The sequence below is a fragment of the Lepidothrix coronata genome, unplaced genomic scaffold, assembly GCF_001604755.1.
Source record: "Lepidothrix coronata isolate B3197 unplaced genomic scaffold, Lepidothrix_coronata-1.0 Scaffold124, whole genome shotgun sequence".
Taxonomy (NCBI): domain Eukaryota; kingdom Metazoa; phylum Chordata; class Aves; order Passeriformes; family Pipridae; genus Lepidothrix; species Lepidothrix coronata.
The window spans coordinates 1540303-1562944 of NW_016690304.1; the positions used below are offsets into that span (position 1 = coordinate 1540303).

Below are 22642 nucleotides of genomic sequence, written 5' to 3' on the forward strand. Positions count from 1 at the left end.
ATCACTGCGTGCTGGCCGGGTGCCGGCTGCCCCAGGCGCTGGGGAAGTGCGATCCCGTGACAGTGATTCGGGCTCTGGCTACAGCAGAACGGGTTTGCTGTGGGTAGCTGAGCTGCCAAAGTCTCCTATACAAAAGAGCAGGCTCCATCCACAGGTACAATCTGTGGGGACCAGAAGGATTTGGCTGTTGTAGCTGTACTTGGCTAAAGGTGCTGCCTCCAGGTCAAGCTGCTCTGGTACTTCTCTCTGGCGGAGACTTGTGATGTGCTGGCTGTGGGCCAGTTTAGGAAGCTGAGCTGGCTGAAATTTAGCCTTTTGGGTGGATTTTCAGCTGCTTGAACAAGCTTTCTGTGTGGTTGTCTGCATGCCAGTCCTGCTGCCCCGGGGGTAGGATCCATCCTGGATGTTGTTCCTTATCCTGCACGTGACCGACTGCTGACAACTGTTGACTCTGACCTACCAGAAACTGAGTATGGCTCAGCGTTTCCACGCAGGTGATAAGCCAGACTTTGAGGAAAGGTTTGTTTATATATAGAGGCAAGATGGTGGTGTTTTGGTGGAAAGACTGAAATATGGGAATAAGGCTGGTTTTTTTTTTTCAAGAACAGATTATCTAGATGAGAGTAGGGAATGCTTGCCCAGCAAGGAGCAGGCCTGATAGCGTGGAGTGCCTGGTGTTCAGTAACATGAATCCCAAGATCCCAAAGTCCTTCCTGGCAAAGTTTTCACAATCATTGCAATATCTGTGTTGCAAGGAGTGTTACAAGTACGCAGTAATTCCTCTTCTCCCACCCAGTAGGAAGGAAGGCAGTCCCTGTTATACCAGCTGGGCTTTTTTCCCCAGTGGTAATAGCTGACAGCTTGACAGATCTTTTCATAAGAGAGTTGAGAAGTGAGTGACACAGCCCATAAAAAACTTAAGACGTTGTGTTCCTGCTACCATCCGTTTGCTTCACAATTAATGCAGCGATGTCTTTATCCAGTGTGAGGCTCTGTTAGGTTTTATCTGTGACAGCTGTTGCTTTTAAACTACCAAAAAAAAGCAGAAGTTGTCTGTGGTGTGACAGTCACTTCCACACTTGCCTGTGCCAGCAGCTGCTGCTGGCTTGGGTCCTGTTAGGAACAAATGTGGCAGGCTGGTTTTTGTGCCTGTGAACTTTGTTCCTTGTCTCTGTACTTAATGTTTAGTCATTGTCACACAGTCACACCTCTTTTTATTTTGGGGGTTTTCAGCTATGTCAGCTGGGAAAAAACCCAAGGAAACCCCAAACTTAGAGGTGTCATAAGACATAAAAATGTGATTGCATCCTTTTAATGTTTATTTCTGGGAGGAAGAGGTTAAAAGGGGAAGTTGCAGTTGGTTCAGCAGATCTGAGGATCAAAACTAGTCCCCCATATGCCTGATAAGCAGCTTTTGATTCCTCTTTCACCTGCACTTCTGTGTAACTGTCCCAGGTACCCCCTTGCCTCAGGTTATGGTTCTCCCAGTAAGGGAGTCCTGCTGGCTGCTTGAGAAACCAACCTCATGTTTTTCCAGGTTAAAATTTTACTGTGGAAGGTTTGTGCCCGGTGTCCCCTGTGTGTCAGAAGTCATAAAGCCTGGCCAAGAAGAGACAGTCCTCCCACTTGAGGAATCGCTTCTTGTAAAGAGTTTAATTTATGTATTTGCAGCACCTCTTGAGTTCCAGTCTGCAACAATAAACCTGGGTATACCTTCCCCTCTTCTAACTCCTGGTGCAAACCCCCTTTGTTCTCCTCTGGTCAGGGTAAAGAGGGCTGGGACAGCACAGCTGGTGGGTTATGTGGATACTGAGGGGCTTGCTGGGGAGAGGAAGACAGAAATTCCTGCTGGTGGGTCCTTGAGGGCTTAGAAGCCCTGGTGTTGAGAAGGCCTAGGCGGGGCTCTGCAGAGAGAAGGTGGGAGAGAGCTCTGTGTCCTGCAGTTCTCCAGGTTATGGGAAGGTTTTGTAGCTCAGGAGCAGTGCCAGCTCTGAGCCCTGAGCTTGACTCTGTGCCTCAGTGTGGCACTGCTCCAGACCTAATAAACCCTGCTGGACTGCAGTTGACTTAACACAGACTCAGCTTTGTTGTTTCTGTGTACGTGGCATAATTAATCTGTAATCCTGATAAACAATCCCCAAGTAATCAAGAGCTAAAGTACGTACTTGCAGTTTTGTGAGGTGGAGTGTGTTTGCCAGCTAGTGACTATGCAGTGTGGTCCCCTCCTGTTAGACTTTGGAGTTGAATACTTTATTTTGTTTTCCCTTTCCCCCACCCCATTTAAATGGAGAATTCAACATTTAAATGTGTGTTTTCAAGCTGAATGTCAGAAAGCTGCCTCGTGCTGTTCAGTGGCTTCTGCTGCCTTGAAACCCCAAGTTGTCCTGTGGCTGAATCCCTATGTTTTTGCTTTTCCCTTCTGCAGCATGCATGTTAAGCAGTTGTTTTAACTTGTTTGCTTCTTTCCTTCCTGACAGATGACATCTGGGGGGACTGAGAGCATCCTGATGGCCTGCAAGGCCTACCGAGACCTGGCGTACGAGAGAGGCATCAAACAGCCAGAAATGTGAGTGGTACCTCCACAGCTCTTGGCTTTGGGGGCTTGTGGGATTTACTGTTCCTCTTGAGCTCAGGTGGCTGATGGACCTCAATAATCCTTCATTTCATAGCTCATTACCACCTCCTCCTTGTCCATCTCTGTCTGGAGGAGAGAACCCTGGGTGGAAAGAAGTGGTTCAAAAATGGTTCAAAGGCACAGGAAGCTTTAAGCAGCCTGGGGGGCACAAATGTTGCTGGGGGGGCTGTGATGAGCAGATGTATTTTGACAATACCTGTCTGCTGCTCTAGACAACCTGTCCATACCAGCTTTGGGCCTCTCTTGAGCAGAGATTGTCAGGCCCTTTGAAGTATTTGAGGGTTTTGATTTATTCAGATCAAAGAGGGTTTAGCCTTAAAATGCTCGGACTGGTTGGAGCTCAAATGAGGAATTGTGCTAATCATTACACTGCTAATAGAGGATTTGCTGTCTCTAATGTGCTGCTTCTTTTCTAGATGGTGCAGCAAAACTATTTCTCTGGTTAATTGCTGATGAGGGGAAAATGTAGAAAGAAATTAAACACTGGTGTTCGTCTTCTGCTGAATTCCTGTGGTTCTTTTCTTCCCTCTCTAACGTTTAAGGCCCTGATAATGATACAAGGCCTTAGAAAACAAGGTTAATTAAGGCTGTTCAAACAGCCTCTGCCATTTGAGATGGGAGACACAAATGTTACATTCATTTGGTATATTTATGCTGCTCCTTCCTTTTTGTATCATCTCCTCTCGGGGAGGGTGGCTGGGGGAAGATGGAGATGGTACAATACTGTTTGATATGACAGGAAAGTAGGTTTCTTGGGAATTCTAGTTTCTGGTTGACAGAAGGCCATGCAGAGGGTTGTTCAAGATGGAGTGTCCATCATGTTAATCTAGACCAGGTGTTGCCTGGGTTGACACACACACACTCTGTTACTTTTCCAGGTTGGTCCCGGTGAGTGCCCACGCGGCATTTGACAAGGCAGCACATTACTTTGGGATGAAGCTGATTCAAATCCCATTGACCAAGGCTATGGAAGTGGATGTCCAGGTATTGCTTTAGGCAGCACGTTGCTCTTTCTGTGAATAATTAGCACTGTACAGCAACTAGCAAGAAATCTACCAATCCAGGTAGCAAGAGGGATGGATGCTTTCTGGAAACAAGGAAAAAGGGCATGAGGGAAGTGCCTGTCACTGCACATGAGACTTTAAGTTAAAATAACTGGATGTAAACCATCCCTTTGCCTTGTTTGATTAATTCAGGATCAAGTAATTTATGTATTTCAGAAATAGCTCCAGATTTCAGATGGGGGTGAACAAAAATGTTCCAGGATTTCTAGGTGGATGAGTTAATGCCTGCTGGTGCTTGTGGCTCGTTGTTTTGCTCTCTGCTTTTTGTGTGTTGGTTTTTAGGACCAGACTCTGCATGTTTTCACTTTTTGTCTTTTTTGGCAGGGTGGCACTTGGTAAATGGAATGTGAGCATCTTCTCTCTTTAAATCTTCAGGCAATGAGGAGAGCTATCTCGAAGAACACAGCCATGCTGGTCTGTTCTGCTCCCCAGTTCCCACATGGAATTATGGACCCTATTGAAGAGGTGGCAGAGGTAGGATACCCCTCCCTCCAGGGACTTCTGTGTGTTGTAGGAATAAAGCAGCACAAGAAGAGCAGAGGGGGCTTCCAGGATGCCAACCAGTGAATTTGGTGGGAGAAGCACACTGGTTGAAGGGTAGTACTGTCCTCAAATGAGGTGTTGACCAACAGCAGAGTATGTAGGATGCAATTTGGGAGTGATATTCCTTGATACCTGAAACAAAAGAACAGCTAAATAGTCCACCTGGTGAAAAGGCTTTGTTTTAGGGGGCCTGATGGTTGTGTCAAAATTGGCGTGGAAGTCTGAGAAATTGTGTGGAGGGAGTTAGGAGTCAAAGGGCTGAGGCTTTAGTTTTCAGACACAGCTCTTGATTTCTTCCCTCTCTGTGCTCCAGTTATTTATTTTGTGTGGAACCAGCCAGGGCCTCTGACCTTCTGTTCGTTTGGCTCACGCCCTTATCCTGCATCGAGGATACTCCTTTCAGACCGTGTTGCCATATCCCTTTGGCAGACCAAAATGCCTTGGTTTTCCTCTGTGCAGAAGGCAGGAAAAGGTGTCCCAGAGGTAGCCAGCCCTTCCAGATCTCCTATCCTTTTGAGATAGGCTTGAGAAATGGCATGATGCTCCCAAAGGCTCCAGTGAACATTTATTTGTGAAATGGCAAGTATATCTTGGTGACTGGAGTTTGGGTGCCCCAGCCCCATAATTTTCTTCCCTGGTCTCTTGTTCACACACAGCTGGCAGTGAAGTACAAAATCCCCTTCCATGTGGACGCCTGCCTGGGTGGATTTCTCATTGCTTTCATGGACAAGGCAGGGTTCCCTCTAAAGCATCCCTTTGACTTCCGTGTAGAAGGTGTGACCAGCATTTCTGCTGATACCCACAAGGTAAGAAGAGGGTCTTCCAGTGCTTTCGTTTTTGGGGTGTGATTCCTGTTGCCATCCCTGCCTTCAGGCATTTCTTCTCTGTGGGAGGGAGCACTGAGGTGCAGCGGTAGGGGCTGCTCTGTTCATGTGCTTTGTGCAATGTGCCGAAGTACAGAATCACAGAATCATTTAGGTTGGAAAATACCTCCAAGATTCAGTCCAGCCTTTGACTGATCTCCACCTTGTTACCCAGACCAGCGCACTGAGTGCCATGTCCAGTCATTCCTTGAACACTTCCAGGGATGGTGGCTCCACTACCAACCTGGGCAGCCCCTGCCAATGCCTGACAACCCCCTCTGTGAAGAAATTCCTCCTGATGTCCAACTTAAACCTCCCCTGGCACAGCTGGAGGCCGTTCCCTCTCCTCCTGTCCCTTGTTCCCTGGGAGCAGAGCCCGACCCCCCCCGGCTCCCCCCTCCTGTCAGGGACTTGCAGAGCCAGAAGGTCCCCCCTGAGCCTCCTTTTCTCCAGGCTGAGCCCCCCCAGCTCCCTCAGCCACTCCTGCTGCTCCAGCCCCTTCCCCAGCTCCGTTCCCTTCCCTGCACACGCTCCAGCCCCTCCGGGTCTCTCCTGTTGAGGGCCCAGAACTGGGCACAGCCCTCACGGTCCCTCAGCGGTGCCAGCACAGGGACGGGCACTGCCCTGGGCCTGTGCCCACACCATGGCTGGCACAGCCCAGGGGCCCTTGGCCTTCTTGCCCCCCTGGGCACACCCGGGCTCGTGTCCAGCTGCTGTCACCAGCACCCCCAGGGCCTTTCCCAGCTTTGCAGCCCCTCTGCCCCAGCCTGGAGCTGCAGGGCTTGGTGTGACCCAAGGGCAGGACCTGGCACGGGGCCTTGGTGTCCCTCAGCCCACAGATCCAGCCTGTCCAAATCCCTGTGCAGAGCCTTCCTGCCCTCCAACAGATCAACAGTCCAAGCACATGGTGAGTGTTTGGCTGTGTTCCTGTGCCCTTTTGGTGCTCTCTGACACTGTCTGTGCCCCCTGCAGTATGGCTACGCCCCCAAGGGTTCCTCGGTGGTGCTCTACAGCGACAAGAAGTACAGGAAGTACCAGTTCTTCATAGCCCCCGACTGGCAGGGGGGTATCTATGCCTCCCCCTCCGTGGCAGGCTCCAGGCCTGGTGGGATCATAGCTGCATGCTGGGCAACTCTGCTGCACATAGGAGAGTCAGGCTACGTTGAGGCCACGAAGAGGATCATTAAAACAGCCCGTTTCCTCGAGTCAGAGTACGTGTCTTTGTGTTTGGGTTGTGCTCTTCAACCCTGTGCTGCACTCCTCCTCCCAAACTGCTCCTGTTTCTGTTTCCCTGGAGGAGCTACGGCATGGGACCTGCTGGGTAGGGACCTGCTGAGCAGTTCTGGGAGAAGATGCTTTGTTTGTGCCCAGAGAGGAGGGGTGCAGGCACCTTTATTCAGCTGGCTTTGCTTGGAGAATTCCTTCTGCCTCAGCCATGGCTGAGGAGGGAATCTGAACGGAGGACAAAAGAAGGGTTATGCTCTCTCTTGTTGGGGTATTTGTGTGGCTGCATGAGAGAAGCTGGTTTTCTCTGCTAGTCTGTCTTCCCTTGCCTTTCTGTCTTTTTTCCATTTCTTCCTGAATTTACTTGACTTTAGGGTATGTCATGACCCGGCTCCTCTTGCAACTCCCACTGACCTGGGCTGGCTGCATGATTTTTGGGTGGGAATGTGCTGTCATCTGTTCCCTTCTGTAGCTTTTCCCTTAAGGCTCCAGCTAGGTGGACAGAATGTCTGAACCCTGGTCAGTCATTTCTTTTCTCCTTTTTCCATCCAAGGTTGAGAAAAATTGACAGCATCTTCATTTTTGGGAAACCAGAGGTGTCTGTGATCTCCATTGGCTCGGACACTTTCGACATTTATCGATTATCCAATTTTTTAGCTGCAAAAGGATGGAACTTAAATGTCCTACAGTTCCCACCAAGGTGAGTGTGTGGAGGCCAGGATATGCAAGAGGGTGTGCAAGATAGGCATCTTCAGGCCACACAGCTATTATGATTTGCTGAGTGGTGTTGTCCATATCTGGTAAATTGTGTGTAGACTTGTCCTCTGCAGAGAAAGAATTACTTCTGTAACTGCTGATATACAGCAGTGAGGATAAAGCAGTAGTAATTTTTAATGAGCATGGCAGAGGAACATATCTGAGGCTCGCTTTCTATTTACCTCTAATGCAAGCAGAAAAATATAAATAACCAAGGCTTTATCTCACGTTAGTTAACTGAGGGTTTATAGATTTATTTTTAGTATCTTCCTGCTGCCCATTGGAGATGAAGGTAATTGAAAGAACAGTGAAGGGCTGATCATTTTCAGTGATGTAAAATGAATGTTTGCCAGAGACTTTCCTTAAGTGGGTAGTTGGGTTTTTGTGGGTAAAAGGGGCCAGTGCTGTCAGATGTAGCTGCACTGAAAAAATTTTTGACTGGCCACACGAAGCAAAGTCTAGGGAGCCTGAGGTGATAGCTCAGAGGTACATGTAGCCCTGTTCCTTCTGGTGGATGCCAGCTTGCACTCTGGGGGGTGGTGATGGCTTGAAAGCTGCAGAGGAAGGAGAGGGAAATGATGGCAAGGATTACCATCCTTGCAGGCATTGCATTTTTCTCACCAGAGGTCCCTGGAATGAGGTGAGAAAATGATAGGCCTTTAATGTAATGGTGAAGTCAGGAAGGAAGGGAGGACGAGCTGACATTTGCAGAAGAAGAGCTGAACTCTCCAAGCTTGGTTCCTGTAAGTATTTTGCAGGGATTACCCTTAGTGGTGCTTAGGGAATGCTTTTTTAGGGAGATACATGGTTATCACTGCTCAGAGAAGGACTCAAGTGCTGTCAGTTGCTTGGAAAATAGGGAGCTGTATGTTCTGGAGGTGGTTAATCTCTCCCTCTGCCCTGCCTACCCAGCATCCATCTCTGCATTACTCAGCTGCACACGAAGCCCGGCGTTGCTGAAGAGTTCCTGAAGGATGTCAGGGACAGCATCGAGGACATCGTGAAGGACCTCAACGCCAAGACCACAGGCATGGTGAGGAGGCCAGCACACAGTGAGGGGATGTTCTTGGGGGGTGGGCATGTTTCTCCTTTCTAACAGCCTGCTCTTCTCTGCTTAGGGAGCTATCTATGGAATGGCACAGTCCGTCCCAGACAGGAGCTTGGTAGCAGAGATTTCCCAGGCGTACCTGGATGGCCTCTACAGCACGGATGTTCCTTGCAGTGAAAAGCACATGAATGGCTCTCCCAGCCACCACTGACTGTACAGCAACAATGGATGCCTTGCCAGCTGGCACTGGAGTGGTTCCAAAAGTTTCCTAGGGAAGAGATTGCAGTAAGCCTTTGTTCCTACAACTGCAGGTCTGAGCGTGGCTTGATCTGGAAGAATTCCTTCCCTGTCTTAGTCTGTTCTGAAATCCACGTTATTTTCATGCCCAACTTCATTTTTAGGGATTTTCTTCCCCTCCCCCTGCCTGTTTTATCATGGCTGTTGATGGTCAGTTGAATGTCCATTCCACAACTCCAAATTCCTCAGGTATTCTGCGTGTCACTTCATTCCTTGCTGTTCCTCCTCCTCCAGACCTGGTATTCAGCCAGTGTCCAACCAAGTGTTAGATTTGAGTTCCCATGTTGTGTTCCAAAGCTTCAATCTTCCCAGAAGTTAAAGGTAGAAAATAAATTGAAAATTTTGTTTTGTTTTGAGTATTCCTCTAAGCTACTGCATTTAACAGACTGTGCTGGGAGCCTTATATCTGTGTAATGCAGAGCTGATAAATTGGGAAAGGGAAGATGGTCACGGACTCCTTTTGAAATCCCCTCTGGAGATCTCAGTGAGACTGCAATCAATATCTGCTGAGGGGGAGAAAAAAACAACACAAAATCCTTTTCTGGAACTTCTTGAGTAGCAGCAGAAATAGAAACCCAAGCGAGTGGTGTAGGGAGAGGAGCTGGATGGTACAGCTCCCGGTACATCCTGGGTACATCGTAGCTGTTTTGCTTCCCTGCCTCTTCCAGAGGACATGCATTTACCACCTGGAGGGCTGGTTTTTACCTTGCACAATTCCGGAGGGAGGTGCAAAACCAATTTCCCTTCTCATAACTTGAAGGTTTTCCACTGTCCCCTCGTGATGCTGTAGCAGAGCTAGCCAGGCCCTGGATGTCACGTGCAAACGGACGGTGCCAAAGCTGACGGTTCGTTTTTGTTGGTTTTTTTTTTTTTACCACGATCTTTTAGTATCAAAAAGGTGACTTTTGTATTAGCAGTAATCTTTGCACTGATTCTTTTAAGGCACATTCTCAAAAGGGCATTCACCATTGTGCCTTGATGCTTCTCTGGCTTGGTTTTTTTTGGGGTTTTTTGTGGGATGCCAGGGAGGGCTGGAGGGTTCAGCTGTTGGCTGTGGCCTTGGCTGAGGTCGTCTCTTTATGGTACTATGCTGAAAATAAACTGCAAAGGCAGGCTGGCCTCAGAGGAAGGACACCTGCCTGTAAGGTAGGGTAGTAGTTGTATTGAGCCAAGTCCCTTCACAGTATTACAAAGTATTACAAAGATGCTGGGAGAGCTCTGCAGCAAGTTGGAGGTGCTCAAGCCTTGGGCATAGGGCTCAGCCTTCCTATTTTTCTCTGTTGTTTTTATGGTGAGATCGTTTTCCCAGTGCAGCTTGTGAGGCAGTTGTAGCCTCAAGGCCAAGCCAGAATCTCCTTAAGTTATTAAATACCAGTGGAGTTACTCCTGCAGGGCTTTCCCATGTTTCCTCTGAGCTTTTTGCTTGGAACAGAGAGTTTTCCAGGCAGAATTCCACACGTGGGCAAAGATTTCATGCCATGTCTGCACAGGGGATCAGAAGACATTTCTCTGCTGTAGAGGGCCTGTTGCCTGAAGCTGACCCTTGCTGAAGCACACTTGCACAGTAATTTTACAGAATGAGAAAGTCACTTACCAGCCACTGCACAAACCAGTGCAGCCCTGGGCCCAGCCACTGTGGCAAGAATACTGGCTTTCCAACAGCTTTATTCTCAGTGCTGGGAGACAAAAGTATTTTGGCCATCTGCCCTGAAATTGATGACTTGATGCGTGTCTCTGGGCCCTTTTGAAATCATTGAATTGCTTGAGAGTCTCTTGATGGTGTTATCAGCTCTGGCAGTTTGTACTGGACCCACTTATTCTGTCAGGGTCTTGCCAGTGTGGCCATTACTGCATCTCTGAGCTTGCAGTACTTTGGAGACAGTCTTAAGTGTCTGGCTACTGTGATGGTTCTCTTTTGAACTGAGATTTAACAAAACAAAGCAAAAAAGGGAGGTACTCTTTTTGTTTCTGCTTTAGAAGAAGGAAGGGATGGATCAGGGGTGGGCTGAAGGAGAGAGAAAATCCCTTCTCTTCCTTCCCTGGTTGCATTTTTCCTCCCAGGAAGTAGATGGATCTAACAGATAAGTGCTCCATTTCACATTTCTGGAAGTATTTGAAGATGTTATTTGTAAGTCAATGTATTCTATTCTGGGCTTTGCTTATTAATAATATTTGTGGGTTTAGTTGTTTCATGTGTGTTTGTTCTATACTGTAATGTAATCCTGTGGTCAGGAGCGGGCCACTGTAATTTACTTGTGTGTAGTCTTTATTCATCCTGGTCACCTCACATGTAATCTGCATCTCCTTTATCATGCCAAATGGTCTTAGAAAAATGGATTAACAGGCTGTGTGATTACTTAAAAGACAAAAAAGAAGAATTTGATGAACTGGATTATGATCTGAGACTGGATGGTACTTTAGACCTGGAGGGATTTCCATGACTGTTGATTCCCGTGAGATTTCCAGCTGTCAGGTTTTCACAGCTGGACACTGAATTTGTTGCTTGTACAGAGAACTTCCAAGGGATTTGCCTGCTCTTAGGTACTAGACTGAAGAATATCCAATGGGATGGACCAAGAGGAAATGTGTGTCTTCATGCCATGGATTTCATCTGCACTTTTCTGATGACGTGGAGGAGAGGGGAATGGAAGGGTTGCGTACAACACAATAATATCCTGCCCAGTAAATCCACATGGACTTTTTAATGAACAAACAGGATGAGTTCACCTGATGGCAGTATTTGTGTTTCTCTGATTTGCCACTGTAAAACTGGAGGCTGAAATAGCTGAAGAGATGGTGAAAATGGGCCTAGTTTGTATTAAAATGGTGTGTTTAGCTATCTAGGCTCCTTGAGCTCTTATTTTCCTGTTTCGATGGTCATTTGAATGACTGGGGACCTGTTGTTCCTGGTCTTTGCTCATGCACAGCCTGGGCTGTAGCAGGTAGGGATGGTTTATGAATCTTAACAACTCTGCCTGAGGTCTGCTCTGTCATTCTGTCAGGATAAAGGGTGTCTGTGGCTACGTCTTGTGTGTGTGATGTTCAAAGATGCTGAAAGCTCTCATTTAAGAGCTGTGGATTTTCTACTAATGCTTTGTAGAACTTTAAAGGGTTAAAAAAAAAAAAGAGGAAAAAAAATCAGATCTGAACTGGATATTTGTAATGTTTTTCCCCAGACTGTTGTGCTGAAAGCAGCTACTCTTGGTTTCACATCAAGTTGATCATTGTATTACTGAAGATCTTGTACCACCAAATCCACCCCCAACCTCTTTTTGGGACGTAAGCAACCCCTGGCCTGTTGCTGTGCTGCTTTTGTACCTTTTGGTTGTCCCTTCCCTGCGTTTGTGCCTTGGCTATGGCACACATGTGATTTTACACGAGCAGTTTTTACCTGCTCTGGTTTTGACCATCTGCTTTTTCAGACCCTGACACTTTGAGGCCAAGGCATGTGCCGCTTCTCTATGAAATTTCCCCATGGCAGAAGCACCTTCCTGAGAGCAGTACCTGCCTCGGGGAGACCTGTTGGTGTCATTTGATCAGTGAGGCCTCTTTCCAAGCTGACATCAGGTTAACCAAGGCATTTATTGTAAACATTATCACTTGGTATCTTACTAAAGGCCGGTTCCAGTTGAGGTGAGACCACATGCCTGCTTGTAATACTGTTGGAGAGGGGTTACAGGGATGACAAACTGCACATCACCTTGCTGGTTTGTTACAGAGAGACCAAGGGGTTCACAAAACATGTTTTAGGCAGAAAGCATATTCTAGAAGCAAGAACACAGTGGCTGGATGGAGTCAGGCTTGGGAAAGATTTACTGGTGCAATTGTGTAACATGACTCTGGAAGGACATGGAGCTGTTGGAGCAAGTCCAGAGGAGGACACCAAGTTGATTAGAGGAATGGAACAGCTCTACTATGAGGAAAGGCTGGGAGAACTGGGATTGTTCAGCCTGGAAAGGAGAAGGCTTTGGGGTGACCTAATTGTGGCCTTCCAGGACCTGAAAGGAGCCCACAAGAAACATGGAGAGGGACTTCTCACAAGAGCATGTAGTGACAGGACAAGGGGGAATGGCTTTACTCTGACAGAGAGGAGGTCTAGATTGGATATTAGGAAAAAATTATTGCCTGTGAGGGTGGTGAGGCCCTGGCACAGGGTGCCCAGAGAAGCTGTGGCTGCCCCATCCCTGGAAGTGTTCAAAGCCAGGTTGGACGGGGCTTGGAGCAACCTGGGCTAGTGGAAGGTGTCCCTGCCATGGCAGGGGTTGGAATGAGATGATCTTTAAGGTCCCTTCCCACCCAAACCAGTCTGTGTTTCTGTGACATGAGTGATTCCTGGTGAAAGGCTCAGCACTCCGTGGGCTGGGAGCACATGGCTAAGGAAGGTTTTAAGGGCGGAATTTGCAAGCTCAGTATGGGCACCCTGAGCAGGGCCTCCATCCAGGTGAGCTGGGGCAGGGGGACGGGTGAGGTGTCAGGCAGTCTGGATCCCAGGATGTAGCTTGGAAGCAGGACAAGGCTCTGGGGGCAGCTGTGTAGACACGGGTTGTGGCAGTGGCACAGTGGCTTTCTGGCTTCATGTCTCTCTGGTCAGGAGAGGGAAGCTGCGACCTGCTCGATGAAGCTGGCCAGGTTGATGTCCCGCTCCGACAGCCCTCCACACTCGTGGGTGCTCAAGGTGATGTGAACCTGAAGCAGACAGACAGACAGACAGAGTGTTGCTGGCAGAAAGAGCAGGGATGGTTTCCCCCAGTGCTGTAGGTGAGGCACAGGTGGCTCCAGACATTTCCTGGGGTGGGAGAGGTGGCCTGGCACTTTGCCTGGTTTTCTCCTTCCTGCAGCTTGTCCTGTCCACAAGCTGTCACTGCTACCCCTCCCTCGGTCACAGCAGCCACTGTGCCCGCTTCTCAACTCCCTCCTTCCCCAGAAGCTTCTCCCCTACTACTCCTGCTACTTCTGATATGATTTAAAAAAGACACCCCCTGGGACTGGCCAGGGCAGCTCTTGCTCAGCTGGACAGGGAAAAACAAGGAGGGAAAGGATCTGTGAAAGCTGGAGGCTGTCTGGGATAGGGGAATAGCATCTGAGGGAAGAAGTCCTGCTGATGGGAACAGGACTTGCTGCTCCTGTTTTATCCCTCAGAAAAGGGATCTGCTCACTGAAGAGCTCTGTTTTGCCCCCACCATCCCTGTTTCTTACCTTATTGTACACGTTGAACCATTCAGGGTGGTGATCCAGTTTTTCTGCCTGTAGAGCCACTCTGGTCATGAAGCCAAAGGCCTGTGAAGTTAGAAGGGAAGTTAACTCTGAACCACTGACCCTGCAGTATATTGCTTTTCATCCCATTACTGTTAATTTTACACCACCTGTTTTTAGATAACCCAACCAAATGCAAGGCCTGGGATGTTCCGTGTCTTTCTTGGGGTTTTCTGTGGGTTTTCCTTTTTTTTTTTTTTTTTTGAGGAGTTTTTCTCCAGGCAAACTGTGTGCTGAGTTGACCACTTTGGTGTCCTGGGGGAGGTTACCTTGCTCAGCCATCACATTTCAGGAGACACACGGAGGGGTTTCTGTGGCTGAGCCTTGCAGAGGGGACTCCCTGCTCTGCAAACCAGGTCTCCCAGTTTGTAAAACGCGTACCACTGGTGCTCCTACCCGGTTGAAGTCCTTGAAGTGGAACTCCTTGAAGATGGCGTCTCTGCCTTCCACCTCATTCCACCCCACAGCTCTCAGGTTTGGCAGCAGCTGCTCCCTCTCCTCCGTGCTCAGCCTGTGGGCTTTTCCTGCCTGGCACCGCGGGAAGGGAAGGGAAGAAAAGTGAATCAGTGTGGCACAGGTATGATGGAGCAGCTGTTCAGAGCAGCGAGGCATCCCATGGATCCTGGAGTTATGGGAACACAGAGGCAGCTGCAGGGTGGGTGGGAGGGGTGGGATATCAACGCTGCCCTCTGCTCCCTGCCCGGGATACATCCTGCATGTATCCGAGGTCCAGCTGGTCCCTTCTGTCCTCTCACCTGCAACACCTCCCACAGTGTCTGTATGTCCTTGTTACAACCTGATGTACTAAGAAATGATACCTGTGTGAGGTACAAAATACATTACAGATAATTTTCAGGGGGAAACCAAAACCTGAAACTCTGTGATGGTCTCTACATCAGAGAATTGCTTTATGTTTCCCTATTTTACATATTTATTTATTTATTTTATATATTTATTTACTGGGAGCCTGTTTTAGAGGAAAGAAGTGGCGTCAATCAGAGATGAGTCACACTAAACTGCAGTTCAGCTCCTTTTCCTTTTCCATCTCCCTTCTATTACGATGGAGTTCAAGAGGCTGTTTCTGTCTGTGATGAAAAAAGGGCAGAGGGAGAGACTGTGAGTGAGCCTTGTCTTGGACAGAGCTGCTGTTACTTGGTTTGTAAGGGGTGGTGGTGGGGAAGCAGCAATTCCTGGCTTTGGGAAATGGTTATAGGCAAAGATAAAACTAAAATGAAGCATCTATTCTGGCTCTGGGGAAGGCAGGAGTGAGTGCAGAGGGGCATTGCTCTTTCTGAAAGGTTATGTTCTGGCAATTAAAATTCTTTCACAGAATCACAGAGTACTGTGAGCTGGAAGGGACCCACCAGGATCATCAAGTCCAGCTCCTGGCCCTGCACAGGATACCCCAAGAATCCCACCATATGCCTGAGGGTGTTTTCCAACAGCTCCTTGAGCTCTGACAGCCTTGGGTGACCTGATCCTTGCAGCTGGTGATGACAAAGATCAATATCTCTTTGCAATTTCTTTTCCTTTATGTGCTGCAGAGCAAACTGTGGTAAGTTAGATGTGAGTCCCAACAAATCCAGACCACTTTTTTGGGGGTGTTTGGGCAGCAGGGCCTTGAGATACTGTGCTTGGGCATCGATGCTGAGAATTACCACCTTAAACAACTAAGGCAAATCATGGTCTCCTGTGGTTTACCCTCTCCCAGGCTGTACAGAACCAGAGAGGCAGCCGTGAAGCTGATGCTTTTGGGGGTGGTTCTTGCATGTTTTCAGGAAGATTGGAAAGATGATGCCCTATTCCCATGGCTGTGTGGGTGCCTCCCTGTCTGTGGAGCTGTGACCCTTATGCTTGGAGAAAGCTGCCAACTGCATGAGATGGAGAGTGCCAAGGTGTGCCCTGAACCTGAGCGTGGGGTGGCTGTGGGTGGGATGGTTTCTGTCCCCCTGGCATCGCAGCTGTGTGATTTTTGGGGATAGCCTTCCTTGCCCGTTCATGTTTTGGCCTCAGCATTTTGGACGGCCCCCTGCCAGCCCCGGCTCTGTCACCTCCCTCCCCATCCCCCAAATGTCAACCCTGTCCTCCTCCGAGCTCTGGGCTTGGAGGGAAGGTAGTGAGTAAACATGACTTAGCACAATAAACCTGGAGCCGCTGCCCTTCCCTGCCGATGGCGTGATAAGCCGGGCGCAGGTAGCTTAGCAACTGGATGAGGTGGGGACAGAGGCAGGGGGGCACCCGTGGGAGCTGCCCTGGGGACTGATGGGAACGGGGCAGGATTTGGGATCGGGGCTGAAACGTGCTCGTGTATCGGTGCTAAAGGCTGAGTAAAGCTGGAGTTGTTGCTTGGAGCAGAGGGATGTGGATGCCGGGGCTGGGCTCCAAACCAGCCTCCCCTGTGCAGAGCAAGAAACCAGGCTGCTTGGGAGGGACGTGGTTTAATTGTTCTCTCGAACGCTTTTCTTTGCTGTGGGAGGACAGGCCCCGGGGCTTTTTCCAGGCCCAGCTCCTCTGCCAGAGCCCAGCACCAGTGGGAAGCATGGCCAGGCTGAGGTTTGGTCCACTGAACACTGTGTCTTGTGATGGCAAACCCTCTGCCTGGAGCACCCCTGTGCCCTCCAGCCTCCTCCAATCCCTCCTTCTCCACCCCAGCACATTGCCCAGCCCGCTGTTTTTGTCAGTATGGCACGTTAATGCTTTCAAGTGCACTTAGTCCTTTAAAACACACTCTTCTCATTAGGGAAATTAAATTATTTTGTTTTCTTCTGCTGGCTCTCAACTGCCAAGGAGTTGGGATTTTTATGTTTTGCCAGCAGGAAACCAAGCAGATGCATTGTGCAACTGAGGGGAAGGAACCAGCATGGGAAATTGGGAGAGTTTTGAGCTGTCAGGAGATGAAACAACCCTCTTTGCCCTAACTGTAAGATTTTTAGTTAGAGAGTCACAGTATGGTTTGGGTGGGAAGGGACCTTAAAGATCATCTCATTCCAACCCCTGCCATGGGCAGGGACACTTTCCACTAGCCCAGGTTGCTCCAAGCCCCATCCAGCCTGGCTTTGAACACTTCCAGGGATGGGGCAGCCACAGCTTCTCTGGGCAAACTGTGCCAGGGCCTCCCCACCCTCACAGGGAAAGGATTCCTTCCCGATATTAGTGGTGACTTGTCACCTGGGAGAAGGTAAAGGGCACAGCCCTGGAATGATGTCACAAGGCCCACGGTCTCTTGCTGCTGTGGAAAAACCGATTTCCAGCTGGCCCGGGGTGTGTTGCACGGGCTGTGCAGACGGAGCACACACGGGGGTCGTCCTTGCCCTACAGAATTGGAGGGGGGGATCATTGCTGACGGCCTCTTTCCCTCCCCCTCGCAGGGACCCCGCGGGGCGCTGCCTCTGGTAATTCAGCAGCGGCCGCGGAGCTCCCGCGTTACTGATTAACCACAGCGCTCTGCTCCTTTCTCCCTTCCCTCCTGCCTCTCCTCACGGTCTGGAGATGCCGCCGAAACCTTCCTGCCTTGGAAAAGGCTAAAGAAACAGCCGGCTTTCCCCAGCAGGGACTTACCATGGCCCGCGCGTGTCCGTGCCCTCCGTGCCCGGTGCGGGTCGGGTGATGCTCGGCGTGCGGAGCCCGCGGGAGCCGCGGCGTGTCCGGGGTGGCGGGAGGCGTGGCGAGGGATCCGGGTCCTCCCCCGGCCAGCAGAGCCTTCCCAACGCTGGGCACCCGCCTGCGGGGCCCCACAGGGCCGTGGGGCTCGGGGGATGCCCAGCCGGGGGCTCTCGGAACCCCTGCCCGCCGAAGCGATGCTGTGTCTGCCCCGAACCCACCCACCCCTCTCCGTGGGCTCACTTTTTTAACCTGCTGCACAAGGAAAAGGTGGAACAGGATGGAGAGGGCCAACTGAAGGAGGTACCACCGGGTGCTGCTGGCAACACGTGTGATGAGCGCCACGGTGATCCTGGCTGAGTGTATCCACGTGCTTCCCGGCCCTCTGAGCTCCGGGCAGCGCTAATCACAAGATGCATTGCCTGGGACAGCCTGGATTATATCGCGGCACGTGGACTAAAAGCCATGGAAAGGGGAAAGTGTGCGCAGCACAGCCCTCCTGAGCATTTCCAAGGTGTTTTCTCCCGTTGCCAAGGGAACGGGGTGTGCAGGATGCCCTGTGCTGCTCCCTGGCATTTTTGCTCTCCAGGCCTGCCGGCTTTGTGCCCATGTCCTGCAGCTCGTTGTCTGCTAAACCCACTCATGTGATGGGCAATTTTCCAGTGCTGACAACAACTTTTTACTGTGCTTATGTACGTGGCAGACAGGAATTCAGCCCCCTGCTATACCCTCGTGGCTCCTTTACTCTTGAAGCAACTAAGTCTGGATTTTTTTTTTTTAATATGGTGTGATGTACATCCCTTATATATACTCTCATGCACATTTTGTTTTCTACTGTAAGGGTTTGTGGGTACCACAGAGATGATTTGTTTCTCCAGCAGGCAAGTTAGAAGGAAGCAAATTCTTCCTTTCCCTTTTTCCTTCCCCCCCCCCATATATTTCCTTGCAGGGTAATGGAAAGGAAAAATGTACATCTTTTGTGTCCAGGGAGACCCTGAGTGTCTGTCCAGGGAGAAAAGACCTGGAGAGAAATACAGCACCTGAAAAGAAAATCATTGTGTGTGGATGTGAAGCTGGAAGCTCTGATATGGATGAAAGGAGGGAGTGTGCTGTATGGTTTCCAGCAATGAAATCGAGAGGTGGGATTGTTTGTCAGGTTGGGAAAGGCTAGCAGAATATTTCCTGGGTGTAAGCTGGAAGTGCAGGACAGGCAGTTTCATCAGCACAGCCCCTGTAAATATGGGTAGGTGACCTTTGGTGGCCCTGTCAGGGCCCCGAGTGCTCCTGGGCTGGGTGACAGTGCCTCTGTTGGCCTCCCTATTGATTTGGAGATGTGAAGGAAACAAATCCCCCATTTCTCATGCTACCCCTCTTTCTCTTTGTTGGATTTTGCTCCAGCCTGGCTGGAGCTGATCCTGTTTCCCTTGGCAATCCGTGTGCTGCCAGTCCAGACTGCCTGCCACCACCTCAGTCCCTTAGAGGTGGAGAGCATCAGGAGAAAAGAGGTCACTTATACTATGGCTGCTGATGGCTCAGCTCCTTTGTAATGGCATTTTCTCTCCTGGGTGATAAATCCAGCTTTAACTGCCAACCTTTCATGGGCGGGATCTCTCTCAGAGAGATGAGCTTGTCCAAAAAATGTCAACGGGGCAGTTGTGGTTTTCCTCTCTCTGGGATGTGGAACTGTGTGCAGGGGAATCCTTTGGCTGACTTCAACTCCTGAACCTCCGAGTGCATGAAACTCTCCCTCTGCACTGCTTTGATTTCTCTTTTTGAGATGGGACCCTTTAGATCTGCTTTTAATTATTAATTGAGGGATGTTGGGCAAGGTGTTTACTCAGAGCAGTTTGCACCCTGTGCCTGTTTACTGGGAGCAGATTTTTGCTCTTTTTCCTTCTCTCTTTGTCTAGTTTAGAGCTGTGCTCCTTTGATGAGGTCAGTAGCAGCTAAACCCACATTGCTGTCACAGACCCACTGGGGATTCTGGATATTTGAGGTGCACTTCAATATCACTCACCTACTATTATTTTTATTTTGCCAGTAAGTTTTTAACAAAATATATCTGACCCTGAAATCTGCTTCGGTTGAGAGCCCTATTCTGTCTCCCATCTCAATTTGCCTTTTGAATGGCTCTCCCTTCTCATTTCACTCTCCCTGAAACATTTTGATGGTCCAATAGAGCAATGAGTGTTGTTTGGATGTGTTGATTTCTTTTGTTGTTTGAGTTTCTTTCTTTTTTCCGTCCCCATAGTCTGTGCTGGCTCCTCACTTAGGAGTGTGAAGAATGTGCTCAGTCATCTTCCTGCAGGTCTGCTTTTCCAGGTAACCCTTGGAACCCAGCTCTCTCAGACCCCCTTTAGGAACTGGAAGAGGCTCTCAGGTCTCCCTGGAACCTTCTCTTCTCCAGGCTGAACAATCCTAGCTCTCTCAGCCTGTCTTTGTGGGAAAGGAGCAAGACAAGAACAGGGAGACCTGAGAGCTCCTTCCAGTGCCCAAGAGAGCTGGAGAGGGACTTTGGATAAGGGTCCAGAGTGACAGGACGAGGGAGAATGAATTCACACTGACAGAGGCAGGGTTAAATGGAATATTGGGAAGAAATTCTTCCCTGTGAGGGTGGAGAGGCCCTGGCACAGGCTGCCCAGAGAAGCTGTGGCTGCCCCATCCCTGGAAGTGTCCAAGGCCAGGCTGGACGGGGCTTGGAGCAACCTGGGCTAGTGGGAGGTGTCCCTGCCCATGGCAGGGGGGGTGGAACTGGATGATTAGTAATGTCCCTTCCAACCCAAACCATTTTAAATCCTGTGGTTTCCCAGGTTCAGTTCTGACTGAGGCTGGAGACAGGGTATGAAGCAGCCCCTGTGTCAGGATGTCCCTGCTCCACAGAGAAGGCCTTTAGGAAACCCTGGGTGTGCTGTTCATTTGCTTCACCTTTAACTGATGCTCTTGTCTCTTCCTCAGCTCTGGCACCCTCTTCCCATTCCCTCTTCCCACTATTCAGGAGGGAGGAAGGCTTGATATGCCTGACTTCTTTTTCCTAAATGAGGAGACCCTGGGCAGGAGGATTCTTGGTCACCCACAGATTGGGGGAAGACACTTTTGCCTGGTGGGCGCTGAACTCTCTTTGTGTTTATGGCTCTGAGGTTGCTCCTGTGATGAGACTGAAACTCTTGTGTGGGCAAGGAGGGAACAACTGCTTATTCAGCAGGGAAACAATTAACCAGCTGCAGTGCCTCAGGAATTCACTGGGAGTGCATTTTCGGAGTTGCATCCATGCTAATGGCATTAGAGGAAGCAGCTTGGGACAGGATCCCCACCTCCTGGAGAACCTCAGCCCCCAAAGGGTGTTTTAAGCCAGGGTGGGCCAAACTCCCTCATCATCTCATGTCTGAAGCATTGGTCTCATGGCAAAAAAGATTTAATTAAAGAGTTTGTTTAGCACTGGAGGGGATTTATGGCAGTTGTGACAAGTCTAAGTTGACAAAAGGGCCCAATAAACAGAGATGAATCGTTAATTATTCCTGTGTGAGGTTTCCTCTTGTAGCAGTGTTTTATCAAAGTCAGCGAGGGCCTCAGAGCATTGAACAAAATAAATTGGAGGCTGGCAGAAGCTGAGGCTTTGGTCTGCTCACACAATGCTTTGGGTGAAGGTCCTTTGTGTCAGGCAGAGGGCAGGTCCCCTGGAGAAGGCTGAGATGAAGAAAGTGGCATAACCACTTCTGATGTGTAGAAAACTTGAATTCCAAAGTGGGAGGTGACTGTCTGCAAGGATTATCACAGTACGAGGGAGTAAGAAATGTTGCACTGAAGGGAGGTTTCCCAGAGGAGGATGATTCAAACCTGAGTCCAAAGTACCTGCATGCACTTTGCCGCGGATCACTTCTCCTGGATCAGACTGGTGCTGGAAGAGGCAGCCCATTCCCACCCCATGCAGGGAGAAACCTGGCATGATTTAGATGTGAAAACTCAAAGTGGGGCCAGAATAATCCTGTTTTGACCCTCTGTTTGCCCTTGAAACCCAGTGGTGTGACAAAAACGAGGGCCCTGGGTCCTGGCAGCCGCTGTCCCATGTCTTGTCCTCCAGCTCCCAGGAGCTGCTCCATGGTCCATAGCAGGCAGGGGTGAGATCATGGATTTTGTGGTCTTGCCAAGGTCACTCAGTTCCCTGCACCAGGATGCATTTGCCCCGGGGGAAGGTGATCCATCAAAACTGCCTTCTCCCCACCCCTTGTTTTGTCTCACCTGCTGATTGATTAGTCCTGTAGCTCGGCTTCCCTGGGCACAGATGGAGCCTGGGTAAGGGAAGCTGCTTGTATTCAGCTTGTTTCCTGACTTTCAGTCCAAATTTGAGTACCTTTGCTAAACAGGTCGGATTTTCTGGCAAATTTGCGGGGGTTGCGGAGGGTGAGTATCTTGACAGATCTGGAAACCTTTCTCCCATGTTACGGAGTGAGTTTTGTTCCTTGTTTATGCGGGGAGAGTTGGGCGCTGCATGTTAAGCGGCTGCTGTACAGCCACGTCTTGTCACTAGGGGTCAGGAAAATGCTGGAAAACGGGAGACGTCCCCGAAACCGCAGCCCCTGCAGGAAGGCACAGGGTGGGGGCTCTCAGAACCCCACCTGATCCCGAAAATCGGGAGTGGATGCTGACGTGGTCAGCTCTGCGGGAGCGTGGCTGAGCTCAGGGAAGCAGCTTCTCAGCTGGACCTTCCTGATCGAGTGGTTTCTCGTGAGAAGCACCTCCAGATCCTTTGGTGTGCTCCAAAGCATCCCACAGCTGGGACATACTTGCATTGAGGTTATCTCTCCAGCCAGATTGCTGGACATCACGGAATGGTTTGGGTTGGAAGGGACCTTAAAGATCATCTCATTCCACCCACTGCCATGGGCAGGGACACCTTCCACTAGCCCAGGTTGCTCCAAGCCCCGTCCAACCTGGCCTTGGACACTTCCAGGGATGGGGCAGCCACAGCTTCTCTGGGTAACCTGTGCCAGGGCCTTCCCACCCTCACAGGGAAGGATTTCTTCCATATATCTCATCTAAATCTCTCCTGTTAGTTTAAACCATTCCCTGATGTTCTATCACAACACCCCCAGCTAAAAGTCTTGTTCCCCAGATCATTTGGCTGTCATGGCTGTTTTCAAGTCCTGGAAGTCCTTGGGTTTTATTCCCAGCTTTCCAGTTGCAGGAATTTGCCCTGAGGTGGAGACAGGAAAGGCACCCTGAGTGTGTATGCAAGGGCAAGGTCTGTCTGTACAGACCTTTCACTGGGCAGGATTATGGAGTGTTGGGAAGCTTTGGGGCATACAAACCCTTCTCATCAGAACTATAAAAATGAGGCTTCAAAGCCAAATGAGTTGAGAAG

General features: G+C 49.8%; 2 protein-coding genes across 2 annotated transcripts in view; one reads left to right on the plus strand and one right to left on the minus strand.

The window, feature by feature from the left end:
- The window catches only part of SGPL1 (sphingosine-1-phosphate lyase 1), a 31795-nt gene extending 20338 nt beyond the window's left edge, over positions 1-11457 (plus strand). Inside the window, exons 7-14 of the mRNA XM_017826155.1 lie at positions 2478-2566; positions 3514-3619; positions 4075-4173; positions 4899-5048; positions 6078-6316; positions 6883-7029; positions 7998-8118; positions 8204-11457. Of these exons, the coding sequence (XP_017681644.1) occupies positions 2478-2566; positions 3514-3619; positions 4075-4173; positions 4899-5048; positions 6078-6316; positions 6883-7029; positions 7998-8118; positions 8204-8344 (1092 nt within the window). The 3' untranslated portion in view covers positions 8345-11457. The remainder of the gene's footprint in view (positions 1-2477; positions 2567-3513; positions 3620-4074; positions 4174-4898; positions 5049-6077; positions 6317-6882; positions 7030-7997; positions 8119-8203) is intronic.
- A 1190-nt stretch (positions 11458-12647) lies between these two features.
- On the minus strand, positions 12648-17349 carry PCBD1 (pterin-4 alpha-carbinolamine dehydratase 1). Its single transcript, XM_017825961.1, has 4 exons — positions 17242-17349; positions 14080-14211; positions 13627-13707; positions 12648-13116 (listed from the first exon to the last, which is right to left on the minus strand). Exons 1-4 carry the CDS (start codon positions 17242-17244, stop codon positions 13018-13020), a joined length of 315 nt encoding a protein of 104 aa, XP_017681450.1. The 5' UTR covers positions 17245-17349; the 3' UTR covers positions 12648-13017.
- Between the last annotated feature and the right edge of the window lie 5293 nt (positions 17350-22642).

Coding starts and splice junctions, on each gene's coding strand:
- PCBD1 (XM_017825961.1), bottom strand. Junction 13,708..14,079: donor ACTTCAAGGACTTCAACCGG/GTAGGAGCACCA, acceptor CTAACTTCACAG/GCCTTTGGCTTCATGACCAG. Junction 13,117..13,626: donor GGTTCAACGTGTACAATAAG/GTAAGAAACAGG, acceptor TGTCTGCTTCAG/GTTCACATCACCTTGAGCAC.